The 21,932-nt window shown below is 38.9% G+C and overlaps 1 protein-coding gene across 15 annotated transcripts in view; it reads left to right on the top strand.

Moving 5' to 3' along the window:
- Positions 1-18,007, top strand: part of LOC117405505 (teneurin-4) — a 187,493-nt gene extending 169,486 nt beyond the window's left edge. For all 15 annotated transcript variants that reach the window (XM_059028289.1, XM_059028299.1, XM_059028304.1 and 12 more), the window contains 5 exons: positions 1,321-1,556; positions 4,969-5,265; positions 6,226-7,846; positions 10,130-10,272; positions 15,300-18,007. In XM_059028289.1, the coding sequence (XP_058884272.1) occupies positions 1,321-1,556; positions 4,969-5,265; positions 6,226-7,846; positions 10,130-10,272; positions 15,300-16,058 (3,056 nt within the window). In that variant the 3' untranslated portion in view covers positions 16,059-18,007. The remainder of the gene's footprint in view (positions 1-1,320; positions 1,557-4,968; positions 5,266-6,225; positions 7,847-10,129; positions 10,273-15,299) is intronic.
- Positions 18,008-21,932: the final 3,925 nt, after the last annotated feature.

The following is a 21,932-nucleotide window of genomic DNA, read 5'->3' as shown; positions in this document are numbered from 1 at the left end:
ATTATGTTTTCAGTACATCTTTCTGAGGAGGTAGGGTTTGGCTTAAAGACGACATTGAAATAAACAATGATCTTATTGAAATGAATAGAATCAGATTAGCATGCTAAGGAGCAGGACAATCATTTAAACATGTTCTGTATTACCTCTTCTTAAATCAACCACATTTTCAATGCACAAGCATTTCTTAGACTTTATTTTTTCCTTTGTTCGACTTGTGAACAAATTGTCAAGATGATTGTACCCTTTTTTTATTGTTTCACCCCCATTACATTGCTTTATAATTTGTTAACATGGAATTGTGCTTAACCTGCACCAGCCAAAGATTTGGATTTAAAAAAAAAGATTTATCTGACAATAGGTTTCTGCGAGATCAGTGCATTAAATACAACCTGAGTTAAAACACAAAGACCTTTTTTTTCATGCAATCAAATAATTATTCGCCTCCCCGAGGGCTCATTAACTCACAATGGAGTTTAATGAGGGTCATTTTTAGCAAGGGTTGCTCTCATTTTTTTTTGACAGGAGGCTTGTAGACTGACGTTGATAAATGTGGTATTCAGAAAAAGATTAAGAAACAATAGACCTCGAGTACTCCACTCCCATTTATGCACATCCACTGATTCACCTGTGTTTTGGGGGTTTACAAAGGGAATAGGAGTAAATGCCTATATCCTGTCTTAGTTCCATGGCATTAGACATTGGATTATGATAACGTTGCTGTCAGAGTCAGTAGAGCGACTTCGTTTTCATTTTTTTTTAGAGAGAGATTTTACAACAATGTGTACAGGTAGAAATTTAGGATTGAGACATCGTTTAAAAAAAAAAAAAAACTATATGAACACAATTAATCAAAGAAACTACAAAATGATAGCCAAAGTCATAATACTAGTACAGTATTTCGTGTTAGATTTTGAAATGTCACAGTTGTGAATTTTTGTCAGTTTTTCGTTTATCGAAAACTACAGCAGGTTTCTTTTGACTTTGTGAAGCAAAATATGTTAATTCTATAGGGTGATGCAAAACCTTCGGCCATAGCAGTACAACACGATTACGTGTGGCTTCAGAGCTCCAGGTAAAAACATATGGTTCGAATGTCAGTCATACTGTAGGAGTCACAGGGTGACTGTCTGTGGTTTGTGGTTTGCACTGTTTCAAAAAATTCTAAATGGGTAACTATGTCAGGAATATCATAGTTTGATTATGGTTTATCATGTTTTCTTTTGAAAGCAATGAGTATTGTGAAGCTATTTCACACTGGCTTGTTTTTGAAGTGACTTCACACTTGCATATATAACAACGGCTCTTAATTCTCATTCTCAGATCAAGTCCGAAACAGCTACTACATTGGCTTGGATGGCTCATTGCGGTTGGTTCTGGCCAACGGTATGGAGGTGTCCCTGCACACGGAGCCTCACTTGCTGGCTGGCACGGTGAACCCCACCGTGGGCAAGAGGAACGTGACCCTGCCCATCGATAACGGGCTCAACCTGGTGGAGTGGAGGCAGCGGAAAGAGCAGGCCCGGGGCCAGGTCACTGTGTTCGGACGCAGGCTCAGGGTGAGTTACAACACCATACGATCAAATCAAATGCAAAACCAGTGGGATTCTTTTCATGCCACGCAGGACCTCGCAATGTCTGGGCGTTGCAAGCTTTTACATTGCAAGAACGTTAAAGGGAAAGATATGTTTTACAGAATCTACAGCACTGTACCAAAGAGTGCACACGCTTTTTCTGCAGTGTCATTGCAAAGCCCTTTACAGACCATATTGCACAAGCAGAAACAATGCAATAGGGCACCGGCACCATAAAAGCTGCCCTAGTAACTGAAAGGGACCCAAAGGTATGGATTTACTTGTTCCAATGAGACAAATATAATACAATTTAGAGGACCGAACCTAAACCATTCTATAAACCATTATATAAATACAACACAAGAGCTTCTATTTTGTGAGGCCTATGTTACAGATTTAAACATCATTTTAAAAGAGGCACACGAGCCACATTGTGATTGTTGAAAGGATGATGTACTCAATAGCTAAAAGCTTGCTGACCCGTCGCAGCGTTTGTAGTCTTTGGTTGCTCATTGTGAGGTGCCAGAGTGTCTGTCATTCGTTGTCAATGAGGCTGTTCATTTTAACACCCTTCTCATCTTTAAAAGTAAAAGCTTCTAATGCATTTCAATAGATAAAACCCCCAAGGGTGCAATTGGATGTGGGGGCAGCCTAATTGTTTGAGCAAAGGGCTAAGAGCCAGGAATACCAGCTCAACCATTCACTCACAGGATGACCTTGGGGGTGCATGTCACTTGACCCGTTTGTGTCCCTTCGCCAGCACCCAAACTGGAAACAAAATGTTGCATCTCAGTTACCCTAGAAATAGCTGCTTCCCTGTGGCTGTTTTGAGGTCACTAGCATGTCACTGAAACAGAAAAAAACATACAAAAAAGTAAATCTAAACAAGAAGAATCCATTTGTCCCAGAGCTGTGATATTTGAGAACCGTACCAAGTTGCTCATTAAAGAGAAAGACCAATGAGGATTACAGATTACAAGGGTTTTAGTTTGTTTCAATTACCAGTCCAACAAAGAAGAGGCACAAAGTTTAACTGATAAATAGTTTAAGTGAAAAAATGTACAAAGTTGGATTTTAATACGCTGATCTTGCGAATGTGGCGAACACATTTAAATTTTGAAGCCATACATTCAAGCAAAGACACTGAACAATTTTTTTTTTTTTTAAATGACAAAGCTTATTTAAAACAAGTGTCATTAAAAAGGTGTAGACTAGTGAATAAAATATAAATACATGAATCATTTATAGATAATTGGTCACTGCATTCTTCTAACCAAGGACATAAATCCTACTTTTACTACTGAAAAACTGCCTTACATTAAGTAGTGATTTAAACCTGTATACGTAAAATGGAAGTCACTGAGTCATGTTCCTGATAAAGTCAGCACAACCGCAGGATAAAGAGAGTTAATGTTTTTTTGTTTTTTTGTTACTGGAACAACACTGTAAATGTTTGCGGTATTAACATCTTCAGATATTTTCAGGGAAGCAGGGTCTTTGATCAGTCTTGTATTCCACCACACTCACTCTGTCACTCCTGTCCTCATTCTTTTCCTGTTTGATCCTTGTGATAATTCAGTGTGCTTCTGGATGAGACGAGAAGAGGTGACGAAAGAGAGAGAAGTTGGTAGATAGAGAGGAGGACAGGCTCAATGCTTTTTTTTTTTTTTGCTGTATACACATTTTAAATTAAACAGAACTCGCATTGAAGCCTGAGGTTCTGTGTTGCTTGTTTTATTTATTTTTTTTTTCCGTCACCTCACAGGCATTTCCCCCTGCTGTCTTTGTTCCAGTTCAGGATTTGTTTAAGCAGCACAAAGACAGTGTGAGGAGGCGTCATTAGGTTTCATGTAAACATGCCTCCTCTTTTCACAAAGCGATCTGAGAGCCTAGTGGTTAAAGTTTGAATTCATTCTGCAAGCCGGATAAAACCAGTACCCTGAGGGTGAAGTGTGAGTTGTATTAGCAAGGTATTTGTAGTGATATGTGGAAGACCAGGGTCTTTTTCTCTGCCTACACCCAGTGCAAATGTTAACATCTGTGTGTTAACCCAAAAAAAATCTATTTGGCATATCTCTCCTGAGTGTATGGCTCCCTTTACAAGTTGGCTTGTGAAGGAATCATTCCATGCAATGATTAAAAATGTAGGGCTCTTTTGATGTTTCTTCCTGTGCACCCATGCTCTGGAACATACTGTTTTGTAATTGCTCTGTCAGTCCCTCAGAATTGTGACTTTGCCAGCTGGCAAAAATAAAAAGGGCAATATCAATAATAGATTACAATGAATTCCAGACAAACCCAGAATTAAAAAAAAAAAAAAAAAAAAAACACCTTACAGCAAAGTGTGATTCAGCCATTGTGGAGGTTTTAAAAGGTTTTAGGGCACTATTGCATAATCAATCAGAGAGTCTTCCAAATCAGACCCTGGTATGCTATATCCTGACCTATACAGAATAAATACAGAGTATGTGTATAACAATGTACACAAGTTAATTCATAAGCTTTAAAAGGGGCTACAACATTTAAAATTGTAATATGTGTGCTCCGTTCTGTATTCTCTATGTGCCTCCTTGCTCTGTTAAATACTTTAGCTGTGATACCTGTAGTACTTAATATGCATTTTGTGTTCAGATTTTTCTACAAGGATTTTGCAAACCTGCATTCCCATCATTATCAACACATCCTATTTTGTTTTTCATTCCTGCTTCAGTCTGGTAAAGATCGTCTCTGTCTGTTCGGGGAGTGGGATATTGATTGGAAACCAAATCTGCCTAATAACTGACAATTCCTTCAAACTCTTCCCAGCCCAAGGGATGGCCACTTTCTAAAAAGCACTCTGTGGCAGTAATCACAACTAGCATTTGGACTGCAGTGTACTGCTGTGGAACGGTAGCGCATTCTAACCACATGACAGGCATTTCCAATAGAACCATGTTTTATAGCCAGAGACTCCATGTGCAGTATTGATTTTTTTCTTTCCATTTAGGACAATAGCACAATGTTGTAATGTATTATGGGAAATGACATTTCATCGAAAGGCTACTGATAAGCTGCAGGATTTTGTTTGGTTTTCCTAAGACAGCAAGCCAGTAATGTTGCTATACAATAGACAGAATATGAATATGCATTTCTAGAATATTGCTGTACAGTGTGTATAGAAAATATAGATTATACTTTCACTTTTAAGCAATCCTTTTATGAAAGAAAAACGCCATTTCAATATTTGGCCAGCAGGTGGAGCTGGGTTGATGTATGAATGTTTGTTATTGGTTTTATGTGTATATTGTCAAGAAAACAAAAAAACAAAACAATATGTATTTCACACTGTCCCATGGTACATCATACAAAAATATAGTTTGCAAAAACCTATCCTGATTTGTTGTTTTTACCATAACAGGTCCATAACAGGAACCTGTTATCGTTGGATTTCGATCGCATTACCAGGACCGAGAAGATCTACGATGACCATCGGAAGTTCACCCTCCGAATTCACTATGACCAGGCCGGGCGGCCCACTCTTTGGTCTCCTAGCAGCAGGCTGAACGGTGTGAACGTTACCTATTCCTCCAGGGGCCACGTCGCTGGCATCCAGAGGGGCACCATGTCCGTGCGCATGGAGTACGACCAGTCCGGCAGGATTGGGTCTCAGATCTTTGCTGATGGCAAGTCCTGGAGCTACACCTACCTGGAGAAGGTATGGTATTCACTAACCGGCTTCACCAAACAGAAGTACTGAATGGGTTTCTTCCAGGTTTCAGGTGTCATCAATTGTGCTGATTTATTGATCATGTAATGTTTATTTTAATATGTCTTACATGGAACTTGAAAAATTATACGCAGGTTTCATCATTGACAAACATTTCTCCCATTAAAAGAAAATAAATTGAGCTAAAGGAGACAATGCCTTGTGTTTGTAAGATAAATGGCACCCACTTAGTATATACAGCTATATAGTGAAAGTCAAAAATCCCTCTTTGATCCCACTGGGTGGCTCAAGAGGAAGGTTGCTGTCAGTTAGCCCTTTAAGCATTAACTTTGCAGGTTTCTGTTTTTGTAAGTGCGAGCAGCTTACCTCTCACTGTCATTGACGGATCACAGAACAGTCTTCACCGTGCTTAGTATTGCAGGCACCATGATGTGCTAGCTTGTGATTTTGAACTCCTTGTCTTTTCATAATAATGGGTTTTAGTCAAGTTATCTCCACCAGGGCACTGCTCTGGTAAAACATTAGACGCTCCCATACTACTGAGGTCAAACAAGCCTTATAGAAAGACAATAATAGCTGTTGTGTCACTGAGTCAACAGCAGAGGACAAGGTCAGGCTTTTAGCTTTGGGTAACTGGTGTATTTTCCTACATTACAATGAAAAGTGGTATGTTTTTCTTTCATTTTCTTTTTTAAAAAAGCCCCTTTGATTCTGTGGTGACTATTGTTTGCACTGTTACAATGTCATAAAATATTTTATATATTTTTTCAAGTAGATGTCTTTTAATTGACTCGTGCACATGTTGGGGCAAATATGCATTTATATATATGTGGTATATTTATTAATTAGAACTGTGTGTTACCTTGTACATTTCCAATTCATGCACATTACCTGTGTGTCTGTTTAACTGCAAAAATAAGTTGTTTCCCCTCTTTGTTTCCCCCACAGTCCATGGTGCTCCTCCTCTACAGCCAGAGACAGTACATTTTCGAATTTGATAACAATGATCGCTTGTCCTCCGTCACCATGCCCAACGTGGCTCGGCAGACATTAGAAACCATCCGCTCGATTGGCTATTACAGGAACATTTACTGGCCTCCTGAGGGCAACGCCTCAGTGGTTCAGGACTTCAATGAAGATGGACAGCTGCTTCAAACCGCTTACCTTGTTACTGGCCGAAGAGTGATTTACAAGTACGGGAAGCTCACAAAGCTTTCAGAGATCCTTTATGACACCACTAAAGTCGCCTTCGCCTATGACGAAGCAGCAGGAATGCTGAAGACCGTGAATTTGCAGAGCGAGGGGTTCACCTGCACCATACGCTACCGGCAGATTGGCCCACTTATCGACAGGCAGATTTTCCGCTTCAGTGAGGAAGGCATGGTCAACGCTCGCTTCGATTACAACTACGACAACAGCTTCAGGGTGACCAGCATGCAGGCGGTTATCAACGAAACGCCACTGCCCATCGACCTTTACAGGTACGATGACGTGTCTGGGAAGTCGGAGCAGTTCGGAAAATTTGGCGTCATCTACTACGACATCAACCAGATCATCACCACTGCTGTAATGACACACACAAAGCATTTCGATGCCTATGGCAGAGTGAAAGAGGTCCAGTATGAGATCTTTAGGTCTCTCATGTACTGGATGATGGTGCAGTATGATAACATGGGCAGGGTGGTTGGGAAGGAGTTGAAAGTTGGCCCTTATGCAAACACGACTCGCTACTCCTATGAGTACGATGCCGACGGACAATTACAGACGGTGTCTTTGAACGATAAACCGCTGTGGCGTTACAGCTACGACTTGAATGGGAATCTGCACTTGCTGAGCCCTGGCAGCAGTGCCCGCTTGACGCCACTCCGCTACGACTTGAGGGACCGGATTATCAGGCTTGGCGATATCCAGTATAGGATGGATGAGGATGGCTTCCTGAGGCAAAGAGGCAATGATTTCTTTGAATACAACTCCGCCAGCTTTTTGGTCAGAGCCTACAACAAGGTCAGTGGCTGGAACATCAAGTACCGCTATGACGGCCTAGGCAGGAGGGTGTCCAGCAAAACCAGTCACGGACACCACTTGCAGTATTTTTACGCAGATCTTTCCAGCCCCACTCGAGTTACCCACATGTACAACCATTCCAGTTCGGAGATAACCTCCCTCTACTATGATCTTCAGGGTCACTTGTTCGCTATGGAGCTCAGCAGTGGAGATGAGTTCTATGTGGCTTGTGATAATATCGGCACCCCGCTGGCAGTTTTCAGTGGGACTGGTCTGATGATTAAACAGATCCTCCACACAGCCTATGGAGAAGTCTACATGGACACCAATCCCAGTTTCCAGCTGATCATTGGCTATCAAGGAGGTCTGTATGAGCCACTCACCAAGCTGGTGCATATGGGCAAGCGGGATTATGACGTGCTTGCAGGACGCTGGACCACCCCCGATCACGGAATCTGGAGACGTCTCAACAGCAACAAGAACAATGTCATGCCATTCAACTTGTACATGTTCAAAAACAACAACCCTATCAGCAACTCCCAGGAAACGAAGTGCTACATGACAGGTAATTCAGCATTATATTGATAACAATGACTCTATATTTTAATAGCATAAATACGTTCTAGTTTTAGACAAGAAACAATTTCACGCTGCATCATATACAGGGTTGTTACACTCAATGTATCGGAGCAGAGGTTTGTATTTAATGGAGGGGTTACTGCCCAATGAGGTTTTGTTCCATGTTCCAGGCCATAGGGTCAGATACGGTAATATTTAACAGTTCATGTTTAAATGAGCATATCTGATCATTCTTAACAAGAAAAGGTAGGCAATATATTCATACCAACCAACTTGGTAGGCAGAGTGGCTGCATTGTGAATTTGGTGGTGTTTCACAATACACTATATTCCATTTATGCAAAGGATCTGAATTTATTTACAACAAGCTACAGTAAGCAAGAACAGTACTGCATTCAAAAGCTCTGCTCACCACCACCGATGCAGGCAGCCTTGTTAAACAGGCTTTTAGTTGCTGTGATCCGAAGCATTGCACTGTACCAATTGGCTTTCTAAAATGTGATTGATGGAACTGGCATTTCTGTTCCATCTCCCTGCATCAAGCTCGCTTCCTTATTGTCTCAAAAATAAATACCTTCATTTTTGGCAGGTAAACCACAAAAAAAAAGATACTGCCAACAATTGCAGTTCTTGTTGTCACAGTAATTGTTCACATCCTGTGGTGAATAACTTAGATACAACAAAAAAAAGCCTGCTTTTAAAAAGCTGTTTATTGGAGGGTGTTTTAAAATGTGTGATTTCTTATTGTGCTTGAATTGGGAGTCTGAATGCAGAGCCGTTCCTACCTTCGAAGTGAATCATCAAAACAAAACCGATAACAATTTGCTGAAAGCAACAAGACGTGGTAGATGGGGGCCCAGGGACATGAGGAAAATGGATGATTTTTAAAGGCCTCTATCACAATTCCCTTTTGATATTGAGAGTGTTGATGGTGCAGTTGCTACACATATGAATCACTTTAGACTTTTTAGTACAATAATGTCAAAGAGCTTGCAACACTCTTCTTGTTTTTACACATTTCCGTGCACGGAAACATGTTAGTTGAGGTGTTTGTTTCTGCAACACTGGAATAACATGAATGAATGACATGGATTGTTTTGAAAATGTGTAAACGACTTTGTAATGCTGGAGAAACAAAACAAGCACAATTACAGATTTCTAGAAGAAAACATTGAAAAAACACAGAAAAACACCCACCCACTGGCTAATAATAGATATATGAGCATCATTGTGTACGAACATACAATGCCATGATTTTCTGTGTGAGGCAAACACACTGGTTAGAGATTCATTTAAATAATGAAGGGCATTTTTTCCTTGACTCTAAACCAACTGACCAAAGGGCATTCTGCATATAATGCTAATAATGTACATCATTGCCATTTGCTGGACATTTAAACCTATGGAAAATATGAGCTCTTATATGTTTTCTTATCCATGGGTAGTTTGGATAGACAGAATATCACTGTTTAGAATAATGAAAGAGTTGCTTGCATTTGTCTGCAGTCTTGCAACAGGGTCCACCAAACTGTATGTGCTGTTTTTCATTTTGCGTTTCAGATGTAAATTCAAAACTTTTCTTTTTCAAAGTTATTGCAAAGAGAGAAAGGTCAGTGTCTATATCATGCGTATTTGTATCTAATAAATCACAGGAAAGGTTTATACATTTTCTGTCCTCTTCCCAGTTCCATTATGTGTCTTGCTTCTGACAACATTACCTTATTGTTTTGTAGATGCCTGTTATTCATTAGGTATGCTCTTTTCCTGGTAACATGATATCTTTGAAAGGTAAAATAAGCGCGCTGTCCAGCCACATGTCTCCAATGCAAGAAAATAGCACATGAAAATAAAAGTCTAAAAATAAAGTAGGCTGGGTAATCCTGTTTACCCAGTTTCAGAGTTGATTGGTAATTAGCAGAAACTTATGTTAAAATGATCCACCCTGATACTGTACAGTATGTATTTATTATGTATGTATGTCTTATTTACACATGGTTGTTTTGCACAAAGCAGAATTATACAGACAATTTCTTTTTATAGTTGAGTGACTTCAAGCAGCATGTAAAAAAATAATGGACATTGTGTTGACATTATGGACACCACTGCTTATAATATTTTAAAACGTGCTTCATTGTTTTCAAAAGTCTGAGTTTCCCTTGTAAAACTGTCAATGTAAAATAACATTTTTACATTTTCTATAGACATTTATTTATAGATATGTTTTTATACTGACTGACACACATGTTGTTATGTCTCTCCCTCACCCTCAGATGTAAACAGCTGGCTGCTCACATTTGGATTCCAGCTCTACAATGTCATCCCTGGGTATCCCAAACCAGACACCAACGCCATGGAACCATCCTATGAGCTCATCAACACTCAGATGAAGACCCAAGAGTGGGACAGCAGCAAGGTAATCAGTAGGCCCGCCTGTACTCCTCCATCTTTATTAGTGAAAATTAAAAGCTTGCTTGACAGACTGGCAGGAGAAGTGATGCCGCTACTGAAAGGCATTACTGAAATGTTCTAACTGCTGTCTCTACCTTTAATGGAAATGTCTTAAACTGAGAACACATACAGTATTTTATTTGCAGCCACATATTGATTTTACTTCTTTTTTTTTTTTTTTGTATTCCATCTGTCAACCAAACACTTGTATGTGCGTAATGGGATCCTAAAATGACCTAGCCTTTAAGTCGCCTCGATGCGTTTTGAATAATTCAACAAATTGTGATCTTATGTCTTGCTGGGGTTGAACTGCAGTGTCCCATGCAGTGGCTGTAAGGTATAGGTTGACCTGTCCACCCCCACGACTACCCTCAGAAATGGGCTGTATTGGATTTACAGACCTGTCGAGCCACCCCAGTGAAGATGATGACCTGAAAGGGAATGAGTTATGGGATACGGATAACATAATCAGCACAGTGACTAAGAGACAGATGTTTTATAAGTGTGACTGCTCTCAGTGATGTATTATACTATTGGTCTCAATTTTATATGCACAGTGGGGGTATTGTTTTAAATAGAGATATGCCAAGCCACCCATATTTAATTGTATGCTATTCGTTAAATTGAATTAAACAAGTAGTAACTACCTTTGAACACAAATTAACTCTGCATTTCTGCATATTTTGGGTACCAGCAATCATTTTTATTTCCGGAAACCTATTGTTGTGTATTTAAAAGCACCGTCCCTAATACAGTGCCTTTGAGATATTATATTAACCAGACAAACCAAAACTAAAGAATAGGCCGTTATCTCAGTCGACTGATATTCTGTTTTGTTGTCCACCAAAAGATTACGCCCTGAACTAACATAAGACTGAATTTCGCCAAGCCAGGCATTTAACCAAATGACAAAAAAAAGTTAATCTTACAGGTCAGTTCAGCCTCAAGTGGAACTCTCTTTACCTCAGTTTTACCATGTAAAGAAGAGCGGTCTCGAAAGATAGCATACTTTATATACATATTCAGCTGGTCCTATTAAAAGGTATCATCCAAATGCTTCAAATGCCTGGTTAAACATAATGGCTGTAACATATATACTGTATACCCCAACACTGCCTGCAGCCTGGCAGGGAAGGTATACCGGCACACACACCTCTAGTTGGCATTATTGCCTATTGATTAATGCTTCATTCCCCCAGTATCCAACGGCAACTTTGAAGTACTTTCATTCAGGATGTAGGCGGTATGTGGGGTCGTGTCTCTTTAACAAGCTGGAGTCAGTTCTGAATTAAAATACGGCAAATAAAAGAATGCCTCCTAAATGCATTATTTTGCAGGGCTCCTTTGGGAGCAGCCTTATCAGAACTCACAGAGGACATCTCTGCTCCAGAAAGCGCCTTTGGTGCTCTGTTGGGAGCTTCCGTAATTATCCTGCAGAGCGTCTTCAAAGCACATACACACAAGGCGAATTGAAATTGCATTCAATCACATTCCTGGTATTTGCAATTTAGATTCAGTTTTAAAAAAATAATAATAATTTAAATTAAAAAAAAGGACGATCGATAAAAATCTATATTTCCTCTTTGTGCAGGTGCGTGAATCTTATTAAAATCCCCCGATGATCTTTCAGTATTAACTGGCCTGCAGCCATTTCAGAGCAGCAAACCTGGTCATAACTCATGTTAAAAACACCACTGGCACACCCGCCCCCATCAATAGCATTATAAGCTCCCCTGCTATTCAAGAAGTAAGGCATTTAATTGCATTCCAATTCATTGGTATTTGGCAATGTAATTTTGAGATCACTGGTGTGCTTTTAACCTGATGTTTTGTCAAATGAGCTCTCTTCTCTTCCCTCTCCTGGTGCTCTTAATGGCATTTAAAATCCAATACCCGTCAAGCAAGCAATCTTCTTACCAGTGAAAAGGTTTTGCAGTGGATTGTTTGTTCGTTGGGGTCTCTGTTATTGGACACCATGTCGTCGCTGGCCTTTGGAATATTAAAGGGCTTGAAGTACAAACAGAATATAAGATGATGTCTTTCATTTTCTTGTAGTGTTTTGTGAAGAGGGCTGCTGTGGCAGATCCCGCAGCTTTGGAGCTGCTAGCTGATGAAATAGTATTACAGTATTAAGCTGCGTTAGGTGCTGAAGACTCTGAGGGCCCAATCTTGATCACAGGGCAAGGCACTAATGTTAAGACCAAGGTTGGTAGTACCGGACTATGGGGTGCTAAGTGAGCACAAACAAGTGCAATCATACTTTGCCCAGTGAAGTGATTTTGGTACTATGTTTTGAGTTTTTACACCGGTTTGTAGTTTTTACCTTTATGCAGCATCATCCATCTTGTAACTGGCATCAGATTGCAGTAGGCCAGGGTTTAATGCATTTATTTCTCACGTTTTGACGTGCTGTAACCCAGTACCCAACAGAAATTCTCCAGACTGTATTTATGTTATACTTTACAAAAAATAAGTTGGCCTTAAATGAAAACTGATGAACGTTAATAAAAATAAATAAATAAATAAAGAAAGAAAGAAAGAAAGAAACTCGTTTTTTAGTGATTTAACAGTGTTTCTTAGGATTTTTTTTAATTAATTCCAAACTGATTCATTTTATAATAAACACATGTCCAATTCGTGTTGCGTTCAATATGTGCAGACATTCCGAAAAATAGCATTAACATAATACACATGCTTAACAATACATTACGTCTAGTAATTAAGAAGTATGACATTTATTTATAGTAATGTTCATTATGTTCCATATTATACAGTTGCTTTCTGCACTGTGCCCACTATAAGCTCCAGTGAGGGTATGTGTACTATAATGGAAATAATTCATGCTTATTTAATTTTTATGTTAAAACAATCACAGGAAAGGTATGCGCAGTAAGAAGTATTCCACATTAAAGGGGAAGTCATTTCCTCCTGATTTGCTAACCCTTTCTACCTCCCACTTCCCATGAAGAGGAGAGTGCTAACCCTTCTGGTCAACACCAAGCATCGCTGCTTGCCAGTAAAGTATTGCGGTTTATTATAGCAAAACAAAAAAATACCTTTATTCCATACTGCCACTTGGCCCATCAATGACATGACAGGCAACATCTCAAAAGGGTTTGTCAATACGGTTGTGTTCAGTCTTAACTAACATTTCCCTGTGGTGTTGGCCTCAGCGTTTCCAGATGTGTCGTCTGTTATACTGTGAGCTTATTCTGAGGGTTTTAAAATAGAAGCTCATCCCAGGGAAAGCGTGGCCTGTCAAGAAATATTAGAACACATGATGACATCGGCTGTAATGGAGGAATTCCCTCTAGGGATTGTGGAAATCCTAACCCTGGGCGCTGGATCATTTTTCAAGGCTCACTCCTCATGTGGTGGCTTTTTAAGTTGTTCATCAGGCCACAAGAAAACAGTGGCAACAACATACTAGCCAAATAAATAAGCCACTTTGCTGTTTGGACAGTGTACAGTAATGCAGTTAGATGATAATGGCCTCTGGTGACAAATCCCTGAAGACACTACAATACAAGACATGCTGGCATTCTGATTGGCCACCCCTTGTGATGTTAAAGGTCCACACCAATATTCAGGGCAAGAGGCCTCATTTATATACAAAGAATGGCCAGACTGGTCCATTGCAACCAAGATGTACACTTATGAATAATCTGTGCTTTGTGACATCATGTCGTACAAGGATTTGCAAAGAAAAGCACACACTCTGCCAAATTCCTTTAACTCACAAAAATGAGACGAGATGAAATGTCACATGAGATTAAATGTTTTTTTGATCACAGACGTTATGCAGTGTTCCATTTCATGACCTTGGTAGTGAGATAGACAAACTGTGTGGCAGACTCGCTTATTGTTCTCCTGTCTTTAAAAGGGTGAAGCTCAAGATCGGAGACCAAGATATGACTCATGGCATGGCGATAGAGCTGTTAACTATCATTTGTATTAATGCTATGATTCGTGTAGACTCAAGCATCTGGAACTCTTCTTCTTACCAAAGTAACGCTAAAGGGGGAAAGTCAACACCCATATTGTATCTGATCCCACAGAATCCTTCACTGTCTTACGCATTTTAATTATATTGATCCAATTTGTGAGACGGTCATTGTTAGCGTTGGAGATTTAGATGGAAGCTTTAAAAAGAGAATTGGGGCACACTTTGTGATTCAGCTTTGTGATTCAACATTCATACACTTCTGCAGCATTGTCAGACTGTGAATATTTAAATGTTTGAAGTGTTAATGAAACAGCATGACTCACATAAAAAAGCAGTTGAAACTTCCTGCTGCTATTTTAAACACAAATACATTGCAGCAACAAAGGTGGAAACAACTGATAAAAGTCCATGTGGGGAGTAGAAAGGTTTGCTGCTGAGCCACTGAGTTTAAGTCTATATTAAGCAGCATGGGTTTAATTTAGTTTACAGTTAAAGGAGTGTTTTTTGTGTCAGTGTTTTTTGGGGGGGCTTTTCAAAAAGGTCACACCTAACAGAATTTAATATGATGGTAACTCATTGTGATGTTACCATTTACTCTCTAGAATTTGGCTCATACACTAAAAGTGAATGTAATATAAATGTAGGGTTTTAAGGTCTGGGTTTGGATACAAAAAAAAGGGCTGTCTCAAATGATCATACTGTATGTACACACCAAAATACAACCACATTCCCTAAATTAGTAACCCTAAACCGAATCTCACACTATGTCTATCTGACGATACACTACTACTTATTTCTTTGTTTGCAGAAGTTTTTGTAAATGGTAAGAATTATTTGGACGATAAATATGAATATATATATGTATATAAAACAACACTGCCTGCGTTTCGCAATATGAATAATGTATTCCAAAACTATTCTATATCAAAATTAAGTATGAAAATGTAATTATACGTGGTTGGAAATCAAAGGGTAAGGATATATTTGGTGTCGTGGTCTGTAAAGATCAGGAACATTGACTAACCGATTGTCTTTGTTTTTTGCAGTCGGTGTTAGGAGTGCAGTGTGAAGTGCAGAAGCAGTTGAAATCCTTTGTCAAGCTGGAGCGCTTTGGGCAGATCTACGGATCGAGCAGTGCTGGGTGTCGCCAGCCCGAGGGCTCGAGCCGCTTCGCCTCTGGGGGTTCTTTATTTGGCAAGGGGGTCAAATTCGCCATCAAGGAGGGCCGCGTCACCACTGACATCATCAGCCTGGCCAACGAGGATGGCCGGAGGATGGCGGCCGTGCTCAACGGGGCCTACTACCTGCAGGACCTGCACTTCACCATCAACGGTCTTGACACCCACTACTTCGTCAAGCTGGGGCCACCCGAGGGCGACCTCGCCCTCATCGGCATGACAGGAGGCAGGAGGACCCTGGAGACCGGGGTCAACGTGACCGTGTCCCAGATCAACACAGTGCTGAATGGCAGGACTAGACGATACACGGACATCCTGCTCCAGTATGGAGCTCTGTGCTTAAACACCCGCTATGGGACCACCATGGACGAGGAGAAAGTCCGCGTGCTTGAGCTGGCCAGGCAGCGGGCAGTGGCCCAGGCTTGGGCAAGCGAGCAGCAGAGACTGCGGGAGGGGGAGGAAGGGACACGCTCGTGGACAGATGGCGAGAAGCAGCAGTTGCTGAGCGCCGGTAGAGTCCAGGGATATGATGGCTACTTTGTGATTTCAGTGGACCAGTACCCAGAGCTGTCGGACAGTGTGAACAACATTCATTTCATGAGACAGAGCGAGATGGGCAGGAGGTGACATGAAAACCGAGGTTTTTAAGGAGAACATATTTTAAAAAGGACAGCATTGAGGACTACTTGCCAAAGACAGCTGTTTACGTGGCCACTTATTTGACTGTGTTGTACTTTTATTAACAAAAAATATACAGTTGCCGATTTATTTTGTTGCCATCTTCATACTTTAAGAAGGAGAAGGAGGTGAACTGAGGTGTACGAGTGACTTTTTTTTTGTTGTCTCGACGTCTGTGGTGAGTTTTTTTTTTTTCATTCCAGCTTTTTCACGCTTCTGACAAGAAGAGGAGGCCTTTTCATTTCCTTACTTGGTTTTATACTTGAAATCCCATTTCAAATCCCAGAGAGACTTTTCTGGTCACCTATGCTGTTCCTGTCCTTATGTCCATGTTCCAGCTGAACCTATCTACTTCTGTACCTTATTGTAATTTTTCATAATACATTTTCTAAAGCTGTGGTATGCCTTGATCATTGTTATAGGTCTAAGTACTCATATTGACGGACCATGGTTGTCATGGCAGCAATGTCATTGCAGTTCTGCATTCTGGTATACTGAACGTGCTGTACAATCCAGATGAATTCAGTTTGCCACTACGTGACTAAATTAGTGAATTAAATGGTTAGTTTGAGGCCAAGGACTGAAATGACAAGCACAGGACAGATACATACTGTAGTTCAGTGTTGCTGTAATTACCCTAATCTTTTATTTTTATCTTTTTTGGTCACAAGTATAATCAAAAGTCTCGGGTCAATCTGTGATAGATGTGAAAAAGGAAATCTATGTGAAAGAACAGCCAGTGGTATTTTATTCAAAGTTGTTTTTTTATATATATATATATATATATCAATACAGCATAATGATAAATGTGAATTCAGAAATGTGAAATATTGTCCCTTCAATGCTAAATGTTGTACTTGAACAATATTATTTAAGGGGTGTTTCCAGCACATGTGAAATAAAGTACTGTATGAACATGTTTGGGAATTTTAAAAAAATGTAATGGTTTATTTGTCAAAAAGTGTAAAGAATCGCTTTCACCCTTTTTAGGGCCGTAATCTGAAAATGTGGCGTGTGTTTTAGCAATGTGCAATATTTTTATTTTTCTGTAGCTTGCTAAGCAAGTTGTTTAAAACAAAAGTTCCATATTGCTAAATTAAACGCTAACTTGTAAGAGTACACTGTTAACACATTGACTGTTGGGTACAAATAAACTTGTAAAATGATGCTGACACAAGCACCTTCATAGCCTTTGCTTTTCTCCTGAAGGGGTCCACAAAACACAGCCCAGTAGGGTAATTAAACTCTAGAGCCCCATGCTTCATCCAACATGCCAGTGGTTTTAGACAAATACAATGTCATCTGCGCTCGAAACCCCCCCCCCCCCATGGGTGTGTCAATGAAATGTCCATCCTGTCAATCGGCCACATCACCGAACTCTCTGCCAAGACTCACACCGATCTTAGTGCTTGGACAAGCTGCTAGAAGCTTTTTGTTTTTTTTGTTTTTTTATAAAGCCACTTTAATTAAGTATGGAGCCTGAAAGGAAACTAAGTGGTTTATTTGAGGTAAATTGTGTAACCAGTGTGTTTTCTATTGTGTCAAAAAATACCATTCAAGTGAACTCACACAGATTTGTTTTTTTACTTTGTTTTGTTTAAGTTTTTGTCATCTTTTTCTTAAGTTCTGTATTTTGTGAAGGAAGTGCAATGAAAAAATGGTTTTGTGTGAACTGCATTGTAAAATCAGCACTGAGAACTGCATTGTAAAATCAGCACTGAGAACTGCATTGTAAAATCAGCACTGAGAACTGCATTGTAAAATCAGCACTGAGAACTGCATTGTAAAATCAGCACTGAGAACGGCATTGTAAAATCAGCACTGAGAACTGCATTGTAAAATCAACACTGAGAACTGTGGTGTTGTAACGTTGTACTTTTTCAAACGTTTTGGATTCATTTTGAAAAAAAAAAAAAAATTCTCGACACATCGTGTTTCTTTACACTGTATTATTTGACCATGTAAATAAGAACAAAAAGAGAAAGCTGTAAATAAATGCGAATGTAGATAACTTCTAGAGCTACAACAGTGTAGTCTTCAGTGAAAAAAAAAAATAAAAGAATATTTTGTGTTTACATTTTTTTTCTTTTGTTTATAATTTTAAAAGCTGTTCGATTTAGAAAGGCAAAGCGGTAAGCACACGTGAGACAACTGGATAATAGAACAAAAAAAAAAATCCACATATCTCATGTATTGTTATTATTGAATTAACTATGTAGCATCTATGTATAATTCCAGTTACCACTGAAGAAATACATTCGAATACATTTTTATAAAAAATATCATTGACTAGTTAAACGCAGTGTGCAAAAAAACATGCAAGAGCATTATGGCCGATTAAAAATTGTTTTTTTATTTGTGTGCATAGCATATATTGCGACCATTGACCTGATATTGTAACTGCAGTTTATTCTATATAGATTACTTTAGTTTGTCCATAACTTTTAACTTTCAACCATGCGGTATTTACTAATACAAAAAAGAATAACACAAAAGAGATGAGTCACAAACTGAAAAACACTGACAAATATAACACCAAAATATATTCCAAGCACAGTTTTTCAAGACCGCACAGGTCCCTTCATCAGGTGTGGTTTGAAAGTAAATGTTCTTGAAAGGAAATAAATAATCTGAAATGGGTGAGGTCATGGGTAGGATTTTCATTCCTGGTCTCTGTTCCAGCAAATTCCTTATTATTAAATTGTACCAATTAAACCCCCTAACCAGGTCTGAATATATTCATTCAGTTAGTCATACCCGTTTTCATATACGTGTGTATGAGATAAGGTATAAAGTATGTGTGAAATTATTATTTAAACTTTTCTGAGGTAATGTCAGTAATTATTCATAACAAGCGTTACAAGTAATTAAACACCCCAGACTTAATTCTCTAGAATGCAGGTAAAGGAAGGTGACAGCCTTGAGGAATAAATACAAAGTGAAAATGAAATATAAATGTTAGAATATACTAGATATGGATTTCAGGCAATATTGTATTTTGATATTTGTTTGTTTGATTTATTATTATTTTGTACTGTCACACTCCCCATGTGTTGATTGCTGATTCCTCAGGTTAGCGGAGGAGCCGATATAGAAATCAATATTTGGGGGTATACTGTGTTACTCTAAAGAAGTATTGTGCAGCCTAAAATCAGTGATGTAGGGTTAAAAAGCAGTATCAAGACACCAGCGGCACGGGGGAACTCAAATCCGTTTTCACCTCACTCTGCCTCACTGACAACACTCCCACTTCCTGCATCCTTAGGCACCAAAATAAATAAATAAATGAAAAAAATGGATGCACCAAGTATGTAAAATGTACCTGCCCCAGACCTAAGAGATTTCAGTATATCATAATGAGCTACATTGGTAAATACGGAGTCATCCTTTTTATCAATCAGCATTTATTTCTACATTTTTTTACAGTCATTCCAGTTCATAATATACCTTATTATTATTAAACGAATGTGAGCTTAAATTATTAGTAAATACACACGTTTGTATATGTAACCTTTTTAATATAACCAAGTTGGGTTAATTGAATCCCTGGTCTGATTTAAAAGAGAGATTGTAAGATCCGGTCATTTTGTGTGCAAAACCATTTGACAATACCTACTTTTACTGAACTACCTAAATCCCCGTCCCTACTTGAGATTCTTCTGCCTCATGCTGAGGCACCTGCTCTTCTTCCCTGCTACTGAATTGGGCTGCTTTTTAAGTACTTCAGCAGACCCATTTAGACAGAAATGAATAACATTGGATTGCCTGCTACGCTGGTCTGCAAGCATTATAACTATCTGAAATGTGTTATTGTCATGTCTTTAAGCGGCAGACCTCCACTGATGCTAAGCCTTTTGTTTTTCAGCCTGTGTAAATAACAGCAAACTGAAATAGCTTAAATATATACAGCACACAACGTGAAAGTAGCATGATTCACGATAGCTCAGTCCATGCTGATGCAGCACTACAGTACTTTTATGACAGCGACTATCAACAACAGAGACACCTGAACAAAAATATACATTCGATATTTATGAAGCAATTCTGTGCATTTTGCACACTTTGTAAGTACATGATTAATATTAACAAACATAAACAAGTGTTTTCCCCAACGAAAGGACAATGACATGATAATTCAGAAGCCTGACAGGGACGTGTACTGTACAAACGCCGAGCAGCGTTTTAAACGAGGCTAAATAAATCTGAAAATGCATTTAAACGTTATAAAAATTCAAACAATATTCATTCAATCTTTTGCACAAGTTAAAGATTTTGGTGGGATTGAACTTGAACTCGTTCATGGCCCCGCAGCAACATTAACCGGCAGACTGCTTATTTCATTTTTAATAACGGTCTGACTCTCTCTTCCTTGTCTTTTTTCAAAGAGTTTTTGGTAGTAATAAAAAAAACCTTCATCTCTCTTGAACGCCATTCCCGCCATTCCCTTAATAAACAAAGTTTTGTTTTTAATTTGTAATTATTAGCTGAATGCTCACAGATCTTGGGTCAATCCAATATGTTAGTGAGGGGGAATTGATTGTGAGTGTTTATAAAAGTGGTCCATCCTCTAAACACCTTTCCATTTTTAGATTTTATTTTAAACCTTTAGAGACAAAAACAGTGTTAAACATAGTATAATGTGTATACAATGAACGAAAAAAGTGGCAAAATATATAGTTGCCCCCCTCCCCATATTCAAAGTGGGTGGACACGTGCCCCTTCTGCCCCATGTGGGTTAGGCGCCTATGGGTTAAGCACTCTTGTCTGTCTAAAAAACTTCTTACCCTACATTCACTGCTTTGGCTATCCCCCGTCATATAGAGCGGTCTCAAAGGCTCATGAAGGACCCTGTTATAGCCCTCAGCTATTCCCTTTCTCCAAGGGGAGAGGTGGTATACCCTTTGTGCAACCCCCAGAAGTCATTTTTGCACAACAGTGCCTCTTGTAAGCAATCATTTTGTATTAGTCCACCTAGACTTTAACTAATCAAACTTCATATCAATTGCCAATACATATACTCTATTTGGAAACAGCTGTGATATGGCGAGTAAAAGGGGTGTACTAAAATCAACTTTAAACACTCAATCATAAATTCTGAGGTACATGTTTGTCTATTTGACTTAGTTTAGTACAGCTGAGTTTACAAAAAGCAACTGTTCCATTGTTAAAATAAAATCAGTGCAGCAATAGCAAGTATCAATTGCTATTCATAAGACAACCACTTTCCCAGAATGCTCTATATCGAAGTCTACATCTTGCAATTACGACTGCAGTTAAAGAAAATGTCCTGTCAGTTCCCTTTCTATTATTCTAATTATAATAAGCTATTTTTCATTTTTAGTTTCTCTGTTCCCTCTTTATTGGACTGCATTGCAGTTATAGCAGGTTTAATTTAATGTAATCGAAACTGTTTCACAAGCGCTGATGTTTGTTAAAAACAGTGCATTCATTATGGATGAATGTAAACATTTAAATAGAAAAAAAACAGTGATGTTAAAAGAACGTGTGCATGTGTTTGTGTGGCAAGGGCATGTGTGCATTCATATTGTTATAGTTATGTGTTGTTTCTGCTAACATAATAACAACTATGAGGACTGTTTTATTGATCGCACTAAGAGACGGAACATCACACACAAGTAACAGTACTTATCAAAATTCTGAAATGCTTTTATCAATTCTTAAACCACTCAGTGCTATATTTTTGTAATACCTAGTTTAATACAATAACTAAGCAGTATAACTGATCTTAATATTACGTAATTTCCATCTGATTGATACTGATACAAAGAAATCTCAGATGGCTGTATCTCATCCATATCAACA

The sequence above is a fragment of the Acipenser ruthenus genome, chromosome 8 (genome assembly GCF_902713425.1).
Source record: "Acipenser ruthenus chromosome 8, fAciRut3.2 maternal haplotype, whole genome shotgun sequence".
NCBI lineage: Eukaryota > Metazoa > Chordata > Actinopteri > Acipenseriformes > Acipenseridae > Acipenser > Acipenser ruthenus.
The sequence above is the reverse complement of the archived record's forward strand: the minus strand, read 5'-3'. Positions and strand labels throughout refer to the sequence as shown.